Source organism: Daktulosphaira vitifoliae, unplaced genomic scaffold (genome assembly GCF_025091365.1).
Source record: "Daktulosphaira vitifoliae isolate Bord-2020 unplaced genomic scaffold, ASM2509136v1 Scaffold_3, whole genome shotgun sequence".
NCBI lineage: Eukaryota > Metazoa > Arthropoda > Insecta > Hemiptera > Phylloxeridae > Daktulosphaira > Daktulosphaira vitifoliae.
In genome coordinates, this window is record NW_026099574.1 from 20,458,054 (window position 1) to 20,474,054 (window position 16,001).

Below are 16,001 nucleotides of genomic sequence, written 5' to 3' on the forward strand. Positions count from 1 at the left end.
TTTTTTTTTTTTTGTAATTAGCTGTTGAGTAGTTTCACGAAAAAATTCTTCCATTTGTTTGTTTGATTATTTGAGTTGCGTAGTTAAAAGTACCATCATGAATAAAGTTAAAGATAATGTAGTATACCTATTTTATTTATTCATTGAGTCATTTACCTTGATTTGACTTGATAAATATCATATGTTTTATAAAAAAATACTTTTATTTATCACTGCTGGAATATTTTATATAATAAATGTAAATAATATTAAGTAAAAAAGAAATATTTTATTATAATTTGTATGAACCCTAGAAAAATATTATTTTGATATAGTATATATATAAGGTTTACTTTTGGTATACATAAAACTATTCTCCTGTGTATACTTTATGAATGGTTTACTTAATAAATTTTTCTTTTACTCTAAGAAAATGAAAAAAATTTAATTAGAAGGTACAAAGTTTGGTATTGTAACTAAATGCGATCTAGTCATTGACTATTATGTATGTTTTGTCATTTGTTTACGTCAAAATGAACGCCTGTGTATGTATAAGAACGTAATAAAATTACACGCCTCTTCAAAAGTACTTGGCGGGTGTATTTGAACAGAGACTTGTCTTGTGCATCTTTTGTTAATCAATTTCTGCATGCGCCATTGAGAGATGTATGACAGTATGTCTCGCGCTTACAGCAGATAGGGGTAAAAATAATTGAAATTCTCGTGTATGTCAATTTCCCTGGATCTCTTCATTAAATATGTCGGACAATATAGATTTATAATCCGTGAACCGTGAACACTCATTACATTTCATCGAGTTTCCTCGGGGAAGTTTTCCTCGCAAATACATTTCATTTTACGGTACCTGCCGAACAACTAAAATGAGAGATTTTATACAGCAATCACGAGTCGTGATTTTTTCGGAAATTATTGTGTAAATATTTGAACAACGTCACTTTGGTGACTCTCCCTGGTGGTTTTTTAATTTAAATCGCAAAAAAAAAATGGAAAACACTAAATGAACCATGGAATTTATCCAAACTGCTCCGGGTAGTTTTATCTGAACTTACTGTTATTCGCTGTTTTGCAACTACAACTGACTTTGGACACGTGAGTAGTGCCGTCATTTTGGGTTAATCCTTTTGCCAACCGTGACACGCATTGTTCGTCATCCCTCGGACGGTCAAACCTCACTGTGGTGTTCCAACAGATGTCGTGTGACCAGAAATTCAGACATGCCAATGGAAACTAAAACAAGTGGCACGTCTGTTAATGTACAAACTCGTGTTTTTTCCCCAACGGCCTACATAATTTATTCAATGTACCATTTCGACAATTGCTATTAAGATCATATCTAATCTCGTCTCTCTTAAGTCAATAAACTTCATGGCTTACGTTTGTTTTCTTGTCCTGATGGTGTCACGTGTTGACTTTTTACAGACTTTCGTCAATAATCAACATTGTTTTTGTCTTTATTCCGTTGTATGATTGAAATCAAAAAAATCTGTTAAAGCTTGTAACGAACTGATGACCTGAATTGAAGGGTTATTTTAACAAGTCTGATACTAATTTAACAAAGTTAAAAGCTGGCCCAAAAGGATTTTTATGTTATTAAATTTTATTGTTGAAATAGTTTATTTGAAATTATATTTTGATGTTTAGATTGATATTTATATAGTTTAATTTTGTCTATTTGTAAAATACTGTACAGTACACCTTATTCAATTATACTTGACAGATTATTTTGCTCCTACATTCAAACTATGATATTATAAGTATAAATTGTATGATCGTTTGGGAAATTACCCAACTAATAACTATATATTTTGCCTAGAAACTGTTTGAGCGTGTTGGAACTTTTGCTGTTATTGTACGACCGTAAAATATATTTCTTAGTTGATAAGTTATTTACCTACGTGCGAGTCACGATCTTCAAAGAAACAAATTAAATTCGATAAATCACTCAGAAAATATTTCACTTTTTTATGTTCAAAGTAATTTAGCGTTGAATAATTTTTTTTTATAGAACTTAATTTTATCCGCGATATTTTTTTTAACCATAGTTACTTAAAAACACTAAAATTCTGTTCTGTAATATGTAGAACAGATATAATATATACTGTTTGATTAAACTATCTAAAGTGTTATACATTTATTACATTGAATTGATCAAATAAAGCTTTCAATATGTTATTGTATATTTTACACGTGTTAAATACTTCAATAATGTGTATAATAATAATAAACTTATGGATTATCACATTTATTGTTTTATTGAACTTATTTGTATATTATGTGCATAATGCAAAATTTTACTTTTTATTTTTTTTAATTAGGTTTTATAAACTTTGTTATTAAAATTGTCATTTGCCAGTTAAGATAATTTTTATTAATTATGTGGACTAGTTAATATCAGTAACTTACTTATATTGGATTAACGTTAATATTAATAGTTACGCTTTCGTCTATACCCAAAAATATCAAACGTCCAATTTACTGATCTGCATATATTTTATTTAAAAAGTTTTAATTACTGGCAGTTAAGTACGATAAGCTTTTGTAATAATTGCACAGTTGTAGACTAATTTTGTTACTAATATCAATTAAAATTGCATTATGTGTAAAAAATAAGGCATGGTTTTAATATGAGTTCATCTATCAATTGGACGTAACCAATTATTTATAATTGCATGAAATCTATCGTTTGAATGTTAATTAAAATGGGAAAATATTTTGAAATTGCAACAGTTATGACTCATTAGTATACGTGAACTGATTAGAGTTGAATGGACGAGCATTAGAAATGAATATTATTGTTTTATTTAGTGTCATAAAGTATGTGCTATTTTAGAGTCATTTCGGCAACGAATAACTGTATATGTGTATGTCGTGGTTGCAATTTCAACGAATATAAATCAACGATACAGACTGAGTTAATGGGATCTATTGTCTCATTTCTATTACAGAGTATGTTATTGGTGTCGCGGCAAATAATAATAGTTGCAACGAGGTCGTTTATTGCTGTCATTGATGTTAAGGTCTGCCTGGATATATAGAAATTCAATACATTGAAAATAAAGAAAAAATCCATTGTGAACACGAAATTTCGCAATTAGTCATTAGAGCAGTTTTTGAATGAATTAACAATCTTTCATTATTTCTTCTTTCACGACGTTCACCAATTTTTTTTTTCATTTATAAATCAGTTAAATGTTAGAATAAATAACATTATTATTTTTTATTATATTTAAAAACAAAGCAAACTTTGTTGTTATTTTGATGATAATATTGTATTATTTTAGAAGTACTTCAATCAGCTATTAAAAAACCAGACGTAACCTTATCTTAACGAAAAAATATTAACGCGAAAAGATGAAGTTAAAGTAAAATTTTGATATCTCCTTAAACAATTCATTAAAATATCGCAAGCCTTAAATAAGTATACGTTTCGAACCAAACAAATCAAATAAAAATTCATCGAGAAAGCGAAACAGATGTTTTAGATACGATTTGTGAAATACAAGCACATTTCCATTTGTCAAATGCGTTCCAATTTAAAAAAAACAGTTAACCATTATTTATTTAACCATTTTTTTTGTGTTCTAATTCTTTAACGGTTCTTATGTCGAGCACTTGTAACGTTCTTAACACTAAAAGGTTCAATGCACGTCGTTTGTCTCCAGTAGCACAAGTGTAGGGAAATTGCCTACACAATGCGCCGAACTATACGATTTATCGTACTTGAAACGATTTACCCATATCGACGTGATATTACCCTATTTCCATCCGATATTGTTACAATTATTTTAATTTCAAACAACCGAAATTCTTAGTAGACATTGGGGAATACTGTTCGAGTTCAATTACAAAGGTTCTTTTAATTTATTAGGAATACAAGAATTATTTATTTAAAAGACGTGACGTAAAATAGCTCGTGCTAATAATAATAATTCAAGTGTTGTCTACTAGTTATTAATATTTGTTTTTTTTTAAATTGTGTCTCATTAGTATAAAATATCATTTGAGTTAACTATTATGATCTCAAATAAATTTTATTATTGATAGCAATGTTAATAAAATGAGTAAGAAAATTAGCTTTTTGTATTAAATTTTAACAAAATAACACATACTTAGATAACCGTGGGCTTTTTATAAAGCACGTATAAGTTTGATATCGTTATAATAGTTTTTGTAAGATTTGTTGTAAGTAAAATTACAATAATTGCGTAATGTGTTATTAGATCAACAAACTATTCGGGAATTTCGTTAAATGGGTTTTCGAAACAACTTAACAGTTGTGTAATGTTTTATATGTTAGTTAATACTTCTTCCCATCCCTTTTACATATAACTTTAATTGTTTGCAGATTCAGTAGTTATTTAGTTTTAGTTTCTAGAATAGAAATATGTAGCCAGCAAAAACTTTTATAATATGATCTTTTCGGTTTTTATCTTAGCATATTATAACAATTTTGCATTCCTTAACAGAAGTCTCTCATTAGTTTTCAACAATAACGTATTAATTTAATTTATTTTAAAACATTTTTTTAGTAAAAAACATCTACGAGTTTCCTTGAATTTTCTAATTAATTTTCTCACTATGAAAGTGTCTAAAAGTGTTAAATAAATAGTTTATTAAATGGATTTCTTAATTCATTAATATTAAGCTAACGAAATTGTTTTAATTATACTTTCAATTAATTAAAATTAGTTTTACAACAGTCTACCATAATTATTTTATTAATTAAATATTCATAATTTTTTTACACAATAAACTAAGAATGAAAATCTGCATGGTAAAAATTAGAACTCAGATTAACGTCAGTTTTATGATATTAAAATCGAAAACAATTTGTGTTTTTGATTAAAGTATTGTTATGTTTATCATGTGTAGTATAATTTAAATTTACACATTACGCTAAACATAACAAAATTTTCTGAATATTTTTGATATAAATTGAAAAAAATTATTTTTTTTTAAATTGATTTATTGTTATTTTTATTGTTAAAAAATAATAGTGTACTACTCGATTTAGTTAGCATTTTGTTCATAGACTTTTTGTAGAAATATCAATGCCATTTTTATGGTAATCAATGGTAATGAAATTACTCCGCTGTAATACATTTGTTGAATTTCTTATGATGTCAGTTTTTTTTTTAATTAATAAAGAGTACGAGAACTAATAGCAATTTTTCTCTGTCATCATTTGCGTGGTGAAAATTCTTGGCGACTTTTAGAACAATTCATAAATGATCATATTTAACTAATTGTGTTATTGAGTACTCCAATTTTTTTTTTTAGCATGCGCTTCAATTTTAAAGACATGGCACTTACGTATATAATTGTGAAATTTTCCTTTTATTCCATTTAAGTTTTTAGAGAACACAGAGTTTACGGTAAACGATCCACGCAATTAGTGAAATGTGTCAAGCGTTATATAGTATCAGTATCTCTTATGTTATGTGATCCAAATGATAGCTCATGTTAAGTGGTGTAATTTTAGCCTTCTTTCTCAAATTTCATCACAATGTACTTTAGTATGAAATTTACAGATATTACAGCAATATCAAAATGACACTTGAAATCTTAATGTTCACCTATCCAGTAAAATGAAGTCCAAAATAATAAATGTTCAAAATCCACATTTAACTCAGTTTTGTAAATTAATTTTTTTATAAATATGATTGGTTAGTAAGAAATATCTTATATTACTTTTGTTTATTGTAAAGATATAAAGCTGAAAATGTATATAAAACATATGTGTAGACTGTATAGGTTATTAATAATTGAGAAAAAAAATGAATTGGCTTAATTAAAAATGCTTATATAACCTCGTAAAATATAGTCTTAAAATGAGTATTGTATATTTGTTGTATGTAGAAAAAATAATTTTTTTGAAGTTATTCCTATGCTCAAAAAGATATTAGTAATAAATATGGATACGAGGAAAATTTGCGATTGATATTATCTACAGAATAATATTTCTATCTATATTTTATCTGAAAAAAATCAAGCTTTTGTTAAGACGTAAGCCGGCAGGCAGATGTGAAGACCGTAAAATGTATTTTAATATTATAAATAAATATGTTGTTAAGTTACGCTATATATATATATATTGACTTAAATAGTTTTCGTATCGTATTAATACCATATTTTTATAGCGACACGGAGCATTTATCATGTTTAGTGTATTGTATAGAGTACTGTTGTATAAACATGTTTTTCTTTTCACAAAAGATTCAACGTTCATTATTTCTGTGAAATTTTTTTAATGCCGTTTAGGTCATTTAAAAGGCAAGTTTTGACGTTATAATCTTTTGTTGTGTCATCTTACGGAATATAAAACAAACAAAAATTTACCATTTTGTAAATGACATCTAATAGAAAGTATCTAATTTATGTCATGTTGACGGTCGTTAAAAATTGAAATTCTGTAAATGAAAGTATCATTTTTTCGTTACCTCTTTTGTTAAGTATTTTTTTGAATTTAATAAATTTTGGTTGTTAAACCAAAGATGTATTAACATATCAATGATTTTTATAATTTCAATTATGCTACTGTTATTTTCTCATAAAATAATGGAAATAATTGTCTTCCGTAAATTTTAAATGTCAAAAAACAGATAATTTCAAACTAAAATAATTAATATGTTGAGCGTTTCAAAGAATCACCAACTTTAGAAAAGGAATCTAAGTATATTTCAAAAAAGAGTCGTAGTGCTGTAATGTTATTGTATATTTTCATAATTATTGCGCTTGCAAATAAAATGTAAATTTAAATTAATTTTTAGAATAATTTAATGTTAATTGTGTTTAAACTTTAATATTACTCTCTAAAAGTAAATATTTTGAATCTATTATTTTTTAAATAGTTCAAATAGTGCCTATTTTTACAAATTATTCATAATCATGTGAATAGGTTTTGACTTCATTTCCAGAAAACCTTTAATTAGAATGTATAAACTAATTAAAAATAATCGTAATCTCTTTTTGCTATTTATCAATAATAAATTTCCTTCTTGTGAAATATTTAGATTGATAGTTTGATGTAAAATATAATTGTGATTTGACCTATAATAGTAATAACAAATTTCTGTAAATGCCTTATGGCTATGAATTATTTTATTACTCGCTTAATGTGACTATGTACTATGTAATATTTATCATTATATATCAAGTGATCCAACTATAATAATCATATCAGTTAAAATATTAATTACTCATCGCGTTCGGTATTAATTATATATAACGGCGTTTAAATGTATTGATTATTTTACAGGGTCGACCGCAGACAAATTTATATGATGGTTGTGCTACTCTAAACGGAGGATTAGGACGACACTCGTCCTCTGCATCATCTGGAATATCAGATGCATCAATTGAAACGGACAATGTAAGTTATTTTTATATTTTTATTAATTAAAAATGATGAAAATTCAAAGTGCTTAATTGATCATAAACCACTTAATAATTTGAAAAATAAAAATAATAATAGAATTTTTTTTTTTTTTTTGATTTTTATAAGGTATATGTTTTTTTTAGCTTCGATGCGAAGCTGAGAAGGTATTGGTTTTACTATAATGTGTTTTTTTTTCTTTGTATCTGTTACCACTTTTTCTCAGCTCTCACCAAACCGATTTCTTTCAATGGTACGTCAAAAGATAACAAATCGTATCTAGTCGAAGACATTACCCTCAAAAATTTTAAAAAAATCCCTCGTTCCCCATAAATGGGGGAAACCTCCAAAAAAATTACAAATTTAAAAATCGCTAATTTTCAAAAAATTTTCAATTTTTTTTACTAAAAACTGCCATTACTTTTTTAAAAATGAACATATCAATATAATTTCTTTTTATATAGATGTACGATATCATTACCTTTCATATGGTATATTTTTTTTTTATATCTGACCCTTTAACTGCCCACAGGGGAGAATTTAAAATGACAACTTTTTCACAAAAAATTAATTTTTTCAACTTGACTTTTGAAAATGTTCCGGAAAGTCTGACACTTTTATATATATTTTAAATTAAAGCTAATGTAATATACTTTATTATGGAAAAAAAAAATTTCGAACTTTATTTTATCTTCTCGGTGAAAATGGGTACCGAATTCTATTTTTGTGTGAAAATTTTCGATTTTGTATTTTACATTTTTAACTTTATTATTGTATAATTTTTTGAAAATTGTATGGATCAATACAATTTTTTCATGAGGAGTAGTATTTATGTACATCTTTCATTCGACATATTGTTTTTTTAAATCGGACTATTTCCCTATATACAAGGGGGGTTTAAATCTAAAAAATGCTTGTACAAAGTAGAACTTTTTCAACTTAACTTTTGAAAATGTTCCGGAAAGTCTGACACTTTTATATATATATTAAATTAAAGCTAATGTAATATACTTTATTATGGTAAAAAAAAATTTCGGACTTTATTTTATCTTCAGGGTAAAAACAGACATCAAAGTTGATAAAAAAAATACGATTTTTGTAAAAAAATTCTTTTTTATATTTTTAACTTTATAATGTTATAACTTTTTGGAAGATGTATAGATCAATATAATTTTATAGATGCATGATGTCTTTACCTATCATTTGGTATATTTTTTTTTAATACTTGACCCTTTACCTGACCACAGGAGGGGATTTTAAATGACAACTTTTTCACAAAAAATTTACTTTTTCAACTTAAATTTTGTAAGTGTTCCGGAAAGTCTGACTCTTTTATATACAGGGTGATTTTTTTATCATAACCCACTCAATTACTTATAGAATAATAATAATTTAAACATTTTTTTTTTTTATTAGCTTTAGTTACATATTATTCTTGAATTTTTAACTATGTAATACTTTTTAAGTTCATCCCTTATGCCTTGGAGGGGGGTAAACTTTGTTTTTTTAAATGGTAATACATATTTTTAATTTAATAAAATGTTTGAGTTTTTAATTTAATAGTAAATGGCATTTGAATTTTTAATATAACTTTATTAGCTTATTAGATATAAACATTTAAAGTTTCAAAATTTTGAGTTAATATACATGTATAATACACATGGGATTGTAAATACAGGTAGCTAATTGGATTTTTATGACATTGCTGTCTCAGTCACGGATTGTTTATTATCAATTATGATTATCAATAGATATACTTTCTGTATTGTCAGTTAGTGTATTTATAAACTCATAACAATGTGCCTTACTACAATTGATAATAACAATGCTGTGTACCTGCTAATATCGATGTTATAAAAAACCAATTAGCTACCTGTATTTGTAATCCCTTGTGTATTATATCTGTATATTAATTCAAAAATTTGAAACTTTAAATGATTATATCTAATAAACGAATTAAGTTATATTAAAAATTCAAATGCCATTTACTATTAAATTAAAAACTCAAACATTTTATTAAATTAAAAATATGTGTTACCATTTAAAAAAACAAAGTTGACCCCCTTCTAAGGCATAAGGGATGAACTTAAAAAGTATTACATAGTTAAAAATTCAAGAATAATGTGTAACTAAAAATAATGAAAAAAAAAAATGTTTAAATTATTATTATTCTGTAAGTAATTGAGTGGGTTATGATAAAAAAATCACCCTGTATATATCTTAAATTAAAGCTAATGTAAGTTACTTTATTATGCAAAAAAAAAAAATTTGGGACTTTATATTGTCTTCATGGTTAAAATAGCTACCAAATGCTATTATTATTTGAAAATTCTCAATTTTATTTTTTTCATTTTTAACTTAATAATACTATAACATATTGAAAAGTGTATGGATCAACATAATTTTTTTATGAGAAATAATATTTATATTCCTTTTTTATTCGACATACTTTATCGTAATCAGGATATTAATAAGAAAATAGCAGATCATGTAGCTTTTGGAATAATCCACCAATTTTTTTAAAATTAAACACTATCTAAAGATTTGCATCGAAGCGTTTTTTTTTGATAGTGATTTTAATCACTGTCAGATATCATTATACTTGATCCAACTATGCCACGTCACCACTGTGCCGCGACACCCCTGTGCTGGGTTTTTTAATTTATAATACCTGATGTTTAGTATAGTAGTTATTGATATTTTTATACCTACGCGAGAGGAAGAGTACAGTCAGAAAATGACTTGTGATAAAATCCTCATGTCTCACATACAGCCTTTACTATAAAATGTTAATAACTTTCGAAGTACTGGTCTAAAAGTTGTTATCAATTAATCATTTTCTTAATTAGAATATTATCCATTAAATATGCTAGTTACTTATGTAAGTTGCAATTAAAAAATAAAAAATTAACCTCCTTATTAAGTATTAGGAATTACTTTATGATTGATAAATGAAGAAATATACGTACCTAAAAGAAACCAAAAAAATCTGTATTTTATTTTTTATTTTTCGACTGATTAAGTGAATTGCTATAAATGAGGCACTCGGTTATGTATAGTTTGTTTAGAAATGATGTTATTAATTTGTCTTTTATAATTTTTGATTAGACGATAACAACTATCTTTGTCATCGTGTTAGTTTGATATTTTTATTTATTTATTCGTTTAAATATAAGATGAAATATTCTAGTGTAAAAGGTTATCCTTAATTTAAATTTAAACAAATTACATTAACGTTTTAGAGATTAATTCAATTTTTATGAAAAATTATTAATCTAATAATAAATTATACTTTTTCCCAAATACTATCGATTTAGTTTAATAGTATTCATGTATTTTTTACAAAATAATCTGATTAATTACATTAAATTTACTATTAATTTTTGTTATCGTGTTTAATAGTATTTGTAATCATACCTTTCTGTGCACTAATTATACCTAAATCGCTTTCTTGGCACACCCTAATCCAAATATACAGTACTTATGGCTATAATTCAATGGAACTTTATCCACTTTTATAGTTTCTAAGTATTAAAATGAAGACACTGAAGTCCCCTACTATCTCTTGTCTTTTTAGGAATAAACTAGTGTTACAGTGTTATCGTTGTTCAACGTTTTTTGATCGAAAACTATTGAAATATAAATGAAACGAAAGAAACTTGGTAATACATTATAGTAGTGGTGATAAGTCAGATTATCAAATCGATGATGGGGCAGGTTTTAAAAACGGAAATTAACAGTCTATGAACTTTTTCAAGTAGAATTTTAAAGGCATCATCTTTAGTTACATTGTAAGCCATTACGACTAGCCGCAGCAACTATTGCCAATTCCAAAGCAATAATTAATTATACTTAACTAGTATATAAAAAGCAATTTTATAAGTTGGTGGAAAAAAGAAACTTGTATGTTGGAAAACCGTTTTTCACGTTTTACTGCGTCTTACCTGTGATGGAGACCTCTACTTTTATCAGTCGAATAAAAATTGTGGTTGTAAATTTGTTTGACTTCTGTAATTAGAACTAGAAACTTATATAAAACCTTTTAAAATTTACTTCTTGATTTCCTGTCTTCGTTTAAAATTAATTTTATGACTTAATGCTCCTGTCAGTATTAATTTAAAAGTGACCAACTATTGTATATGCAAGCCACTATTACATCCGTACAAAGTTTCGTGTTATGTGTCCAAAACAAAACTACTATATCTCTGATTAAACTTCTTGGCACCCTTCTCTTGAAAGCATCAAAAAATAAAATCGGAGCTTTTATTATATCTTACATTGTTAGAACCATGATATTATCAGTTGATCCATAAAATGGATGCTTCCGTTTAAGAATTGCACGAGTGCAGCTTTATATCATGTTTTTTTTTTTTACTGAACTCACAGTAAAAAATGTTATATCTATTTGAAATTCTAAGAACCTAAAAATATAAGAATGTAGACGGCTAAAAATATTATATAACTTGCAGCAGTTTCAAACAAAATCTAAAAAACTTTTAAATTATTGTGTTTTTATTGAAAATCTTTTTGAAGTGTATAAAATATCTTCCACTAGCACGGTATTAATTTCAAGTATTACTAAAAGTGTAAAACTTTTAAAAGTTTATTGAAAAAAAAAACTTAAAAGTCTTATCATTGATATAAATGTCTATTTTTGATTGTCAAAATGCTTATCACAATATAAATTTATTTGCTTACCCTAAAGCCAATTAATGAACCTGACTTTTCGTTTTAAATATAAATATTTTTAATATAAATTACCAAGCTTTTATTCAATGATATTCTGTTTGAAGTAAATTATTGTATGAGTACTACAAAATCAGTACCACTATATGAAATGGCATAATCTATACATACATAATATTTTTAAATAATAAAAATAGTTAAAATAGGTAGAACTATTAAACCTAAAATGTATAACTACTGAAAAATAATATGGTTCGATATCTTCACAATTCAACAAAGCACAGTGCATCTTGTCGTCCTATCTCTTTATATATCATTCCAAATAAAAACACTGTAAGGTATTTAGGAATAATTCTTGACAGGCGTTTAATATAGGGATCCCAATATTAAAATTAAACATTTAATAATAAATACAGGCAGTTACTTTAGCTACTTTCATACGAAAAACCTTAATGCAAAAATAATAATTTACAACTCTTTAATTAATTCTATATGAACTTATGACTCGAAATTTAGGGTACTGTAAAAAACACATAACAAAAAAATTTAAATATTCCAAACCCGAGTACTAAGAACTATTTTAAAAGCTCTATCATCTATCTTCAATGAAACTATCTACTCTAATTTAAAAATTTTTAAAAAAAAGTGATGGCTATTTACGCTCTTATTACCAATTAAAAAATAAAAATAATCCACTAATAGATAACTTAAACAAAATACACATTCGTCTTATGTAGACGACTTAAACATAATTGGAAAAAAGATCCCTTAAATAAAAAAAAAATGAAAGCCTTACAGTAAATTTTTTTCATATTTAGAGACTATTAGGTTAACTGTATTCTTTCATATCTATCTTAGTTAAGTGGACACTTAACATATAAACTTATTGTTCTAATTTTAACAAATTGTATATTACTAAACTTAAAATTAAAAATAATGAAATAAATTAAATTAACGATTATTATCCGTATCACAATACTGAATAAGTTAAAATAATTCAGTATTTTTTAAGATAACTAAAAAAATATATTACCATAAAAATATTACTCTAGTATTTCACAAACCTGTCTTGTTAATAATATAATTTATTATGTATAATAGAATAAATTTTATAAATTTCCCACAAAATTACTGTTAGGAAGTTTCAATTTTGTAAGGCAAACTTGCGTAAAATAGTATAGTTTAGGTTGTCAAATCGAATTTTCACATTTGAACGTTTAATTGTATCGACTTAGTTTGTTTTTCGTCTTTATGAGCCATAGTTATTTATTGATAAAATATTTGACATGTTAGTTATAGTTAAGAAGAATATTTTTTTATTACAGTTTTTTTTAGCTGACTACTCATTTAGTGATTTTAAAATAGCTTTAAATATTATTCTAAAACTACACAATTATCTTATGTTGCAATAGTTTAAAGTTATGAAATGCTTAGAAAACAGTTTTAAATTCCAAGAATAAATTTATTGTATGTACATAACATTTTAGTCGGGTCACTGAAACTCTATTAGGAACTGAAAATCCCATTTTGGTTCTTAAAGATGTTTTCAGAATAGTTTTCGATGAAAAAAATAAGTGTTAGTAATTTTCTTAAAATGTGAATTTTTAACGGATGATTATTTTTATATATACACATAATTATGAGTATAAAAAATCCCATAAGAAATAAAATTTTCAAGTCGTCTGTTAAAATAACAAACATTTTAATATTTATGTAAGCTTTCGCTCTAAACACGGTAGACCAAACAACAATAAATTTATACGATTACTGATATTTTATTTAGGTGACTTCAAGGAGTATAAACATTCATCCTATTTCAATAATATAGAAATGACTGTAAAATCAAACTGAGATATTGAATAAAATCGTAAACACCTTGAAATTGCTACAATAAAAATTATTAATGCCGCGATAGTTCGGCTATCCTACTTCAATTTTGCCCTAAACTCTTTTCCCTTTTTAGAGCTTGTCTTATGGACGTGTCTAGGAAACCCGATCACATGGAAACGTATATTGAAGGAATAAACATTTATTATTCAGCTGCACGTTAGTTATAAAGAAAACCCCTGTGTTATATACAAAACAGACTACAGTAATGTGTGATCGTTGTATAGATTCGTTGTTGTATACTCGAAATTCGTTTTATTGGCTATCCAAAATAAAATAAAAGCTATTCCTTTGAATTCCTCGGACAGAAAATGGTTCGGTTAACTATTCATTCATTTTTTTAGTCGTGTTTTGTTGGGAAATGCCAAAATTTCATGGCTGTCATTTGTATGTACAGATGGAATGTTATATATATTTTCTTATCTTTTCATTTATTGTACTTATTGGAAAACGACGCCATTCTAGTGCAACGGCATCTTTTGATATTTCAAAAACTGCTTTAATGAACAGTAGTAAAGTAAAAACTCGCCCATGTCCTCTACGTGTTCTTTTGTATGTGAATCACACGTACGTCTTTTCGAGTAGGTTTTATTATCGTGTCGAGTGTTTTTGGTATCGCTAGTGAAAATAAGTAGACAAAAGGGAAGAGTATAAAAATAAGTCTCCTAAAGACCTAGCTTGTAGAAAAACGTCTTTTGCCTACAAAACATCACTTTAAGCGTCCTATCCCGTTTGAAAATGTCATTGGGATGTGCTTTAGGTAACGAGAAAAACGTGAAAGCAGTTTATCGAGTATCTGTATTTAATGCTTTGGATCTATTTTCTTTTAAGTAAAATATGTCCTGCACTTTTGAGAATAACTTACATCGACGTCCGGCTAAACAAATCTTGTATTTTAGGGGGTTTCTAAGAGATAATAAGAGAACACGTTGTTTAATAATAAGTTAGACGCGCAATACCATAGTTGACTCCCATTTCTATCTCCTAGACAAAATTCCAAATCATAAACAGCGTTGTAAAATAGTGGTAGCATTAAAATCGATGCAATAAACATAATATTCTACATAATCAACAATTATTTTTTATAATCTATAAAAATTGTTGGCATGTCTCGGATATTTCACATAACATTTATCGTTTTTAAAATTCATCTTTAATTATAATGAGCAAATTTAATTTATCTTCTAAAAATTTATCTTGATTAATAGACTATAGAATTACTTCCGAACTAAAAGTTTTTGGCAACATTTTTTTTATCTCAACAAATATGAGCTGACTAATCATTAAACAATATAAAATTCTAATGTTTTAACTTCGTGTATCATCTCAGGCGTTTTTCTATATAGTACAAACAATATGTACTGCTTTAATTTTTTCTCGTTTTGTAATATGCGAAACATAAGTAAAATAATTTGACCTTATTTGACCTATTGTCGTCTGCGTTTTACCAAAGTGAATTTAAATTGTAATTAAAACATATGAAATGACATAAACGGCCATTTAGTCTACTGCTTTAAGTTTAATGGATAACTACGGGTAAATGTGCATGCATTAGTGACATGCATAGGTAAATTAGTCTGAATCGCGCTTATTGATTTAACCATGTAAATGGGTAGGTTGTATCAGACCGTATGTATATTAATCCTCTATCGACCAAATATTGATAATGATAAAAAATAAATTATTTTTTTATCGTTATTTTTAGTTTCGATGCGGAAGTATTAATTAATTTTACTATGATGTATTTTTTTTTTATGTCTTTTTCTCACCTCTCACTGAACCGAATTCTTTTAACAATAAATCAAAATATCTCAAATCGTATCTAGTTTTGCCCTTAAAAATTAAAAAAATTTCCTCGTTTCCTGTAAATGGGAGAAATCCTCCAAAGAGTACGATTATTTAAATCGGTAAAATTCAATATTTTTTAAACTTCTTTTTCTTAAAACAGCCATAACCTTTTGAAAAATGAACGAATCAAAATAGCTATTTTAGCTTCGATGCGAAGCTGAGAAGGTATTGGTTTTACTATGATGTGTTTTTTTTTTTTTTTTTT

General features: G+C 26.2%; 1 protein-coding gene across 1 annotated transcript in view; it reads left to right on the top strand.

Moving 5' to 3' along the window:
- Positions 1 to 16,001, top strand: part of LOC126901942 (uncharacterized) — a 108,346-nt gene that overhangs the window by 64,125 nt on the left and 28,220 nt on the right. Inside the window, exon 4 of the mRNA XM_050678901.1 lies at positions 7,259 to 7,372. Within this exon, the coding sequence (XP_050534858.1) occupies positions 7,259 to 7,372 (114 nt within the window). The remainder of the gene's footprint in view (positions 1 to 7,258; positions 7,373 to 16,001) is intronic.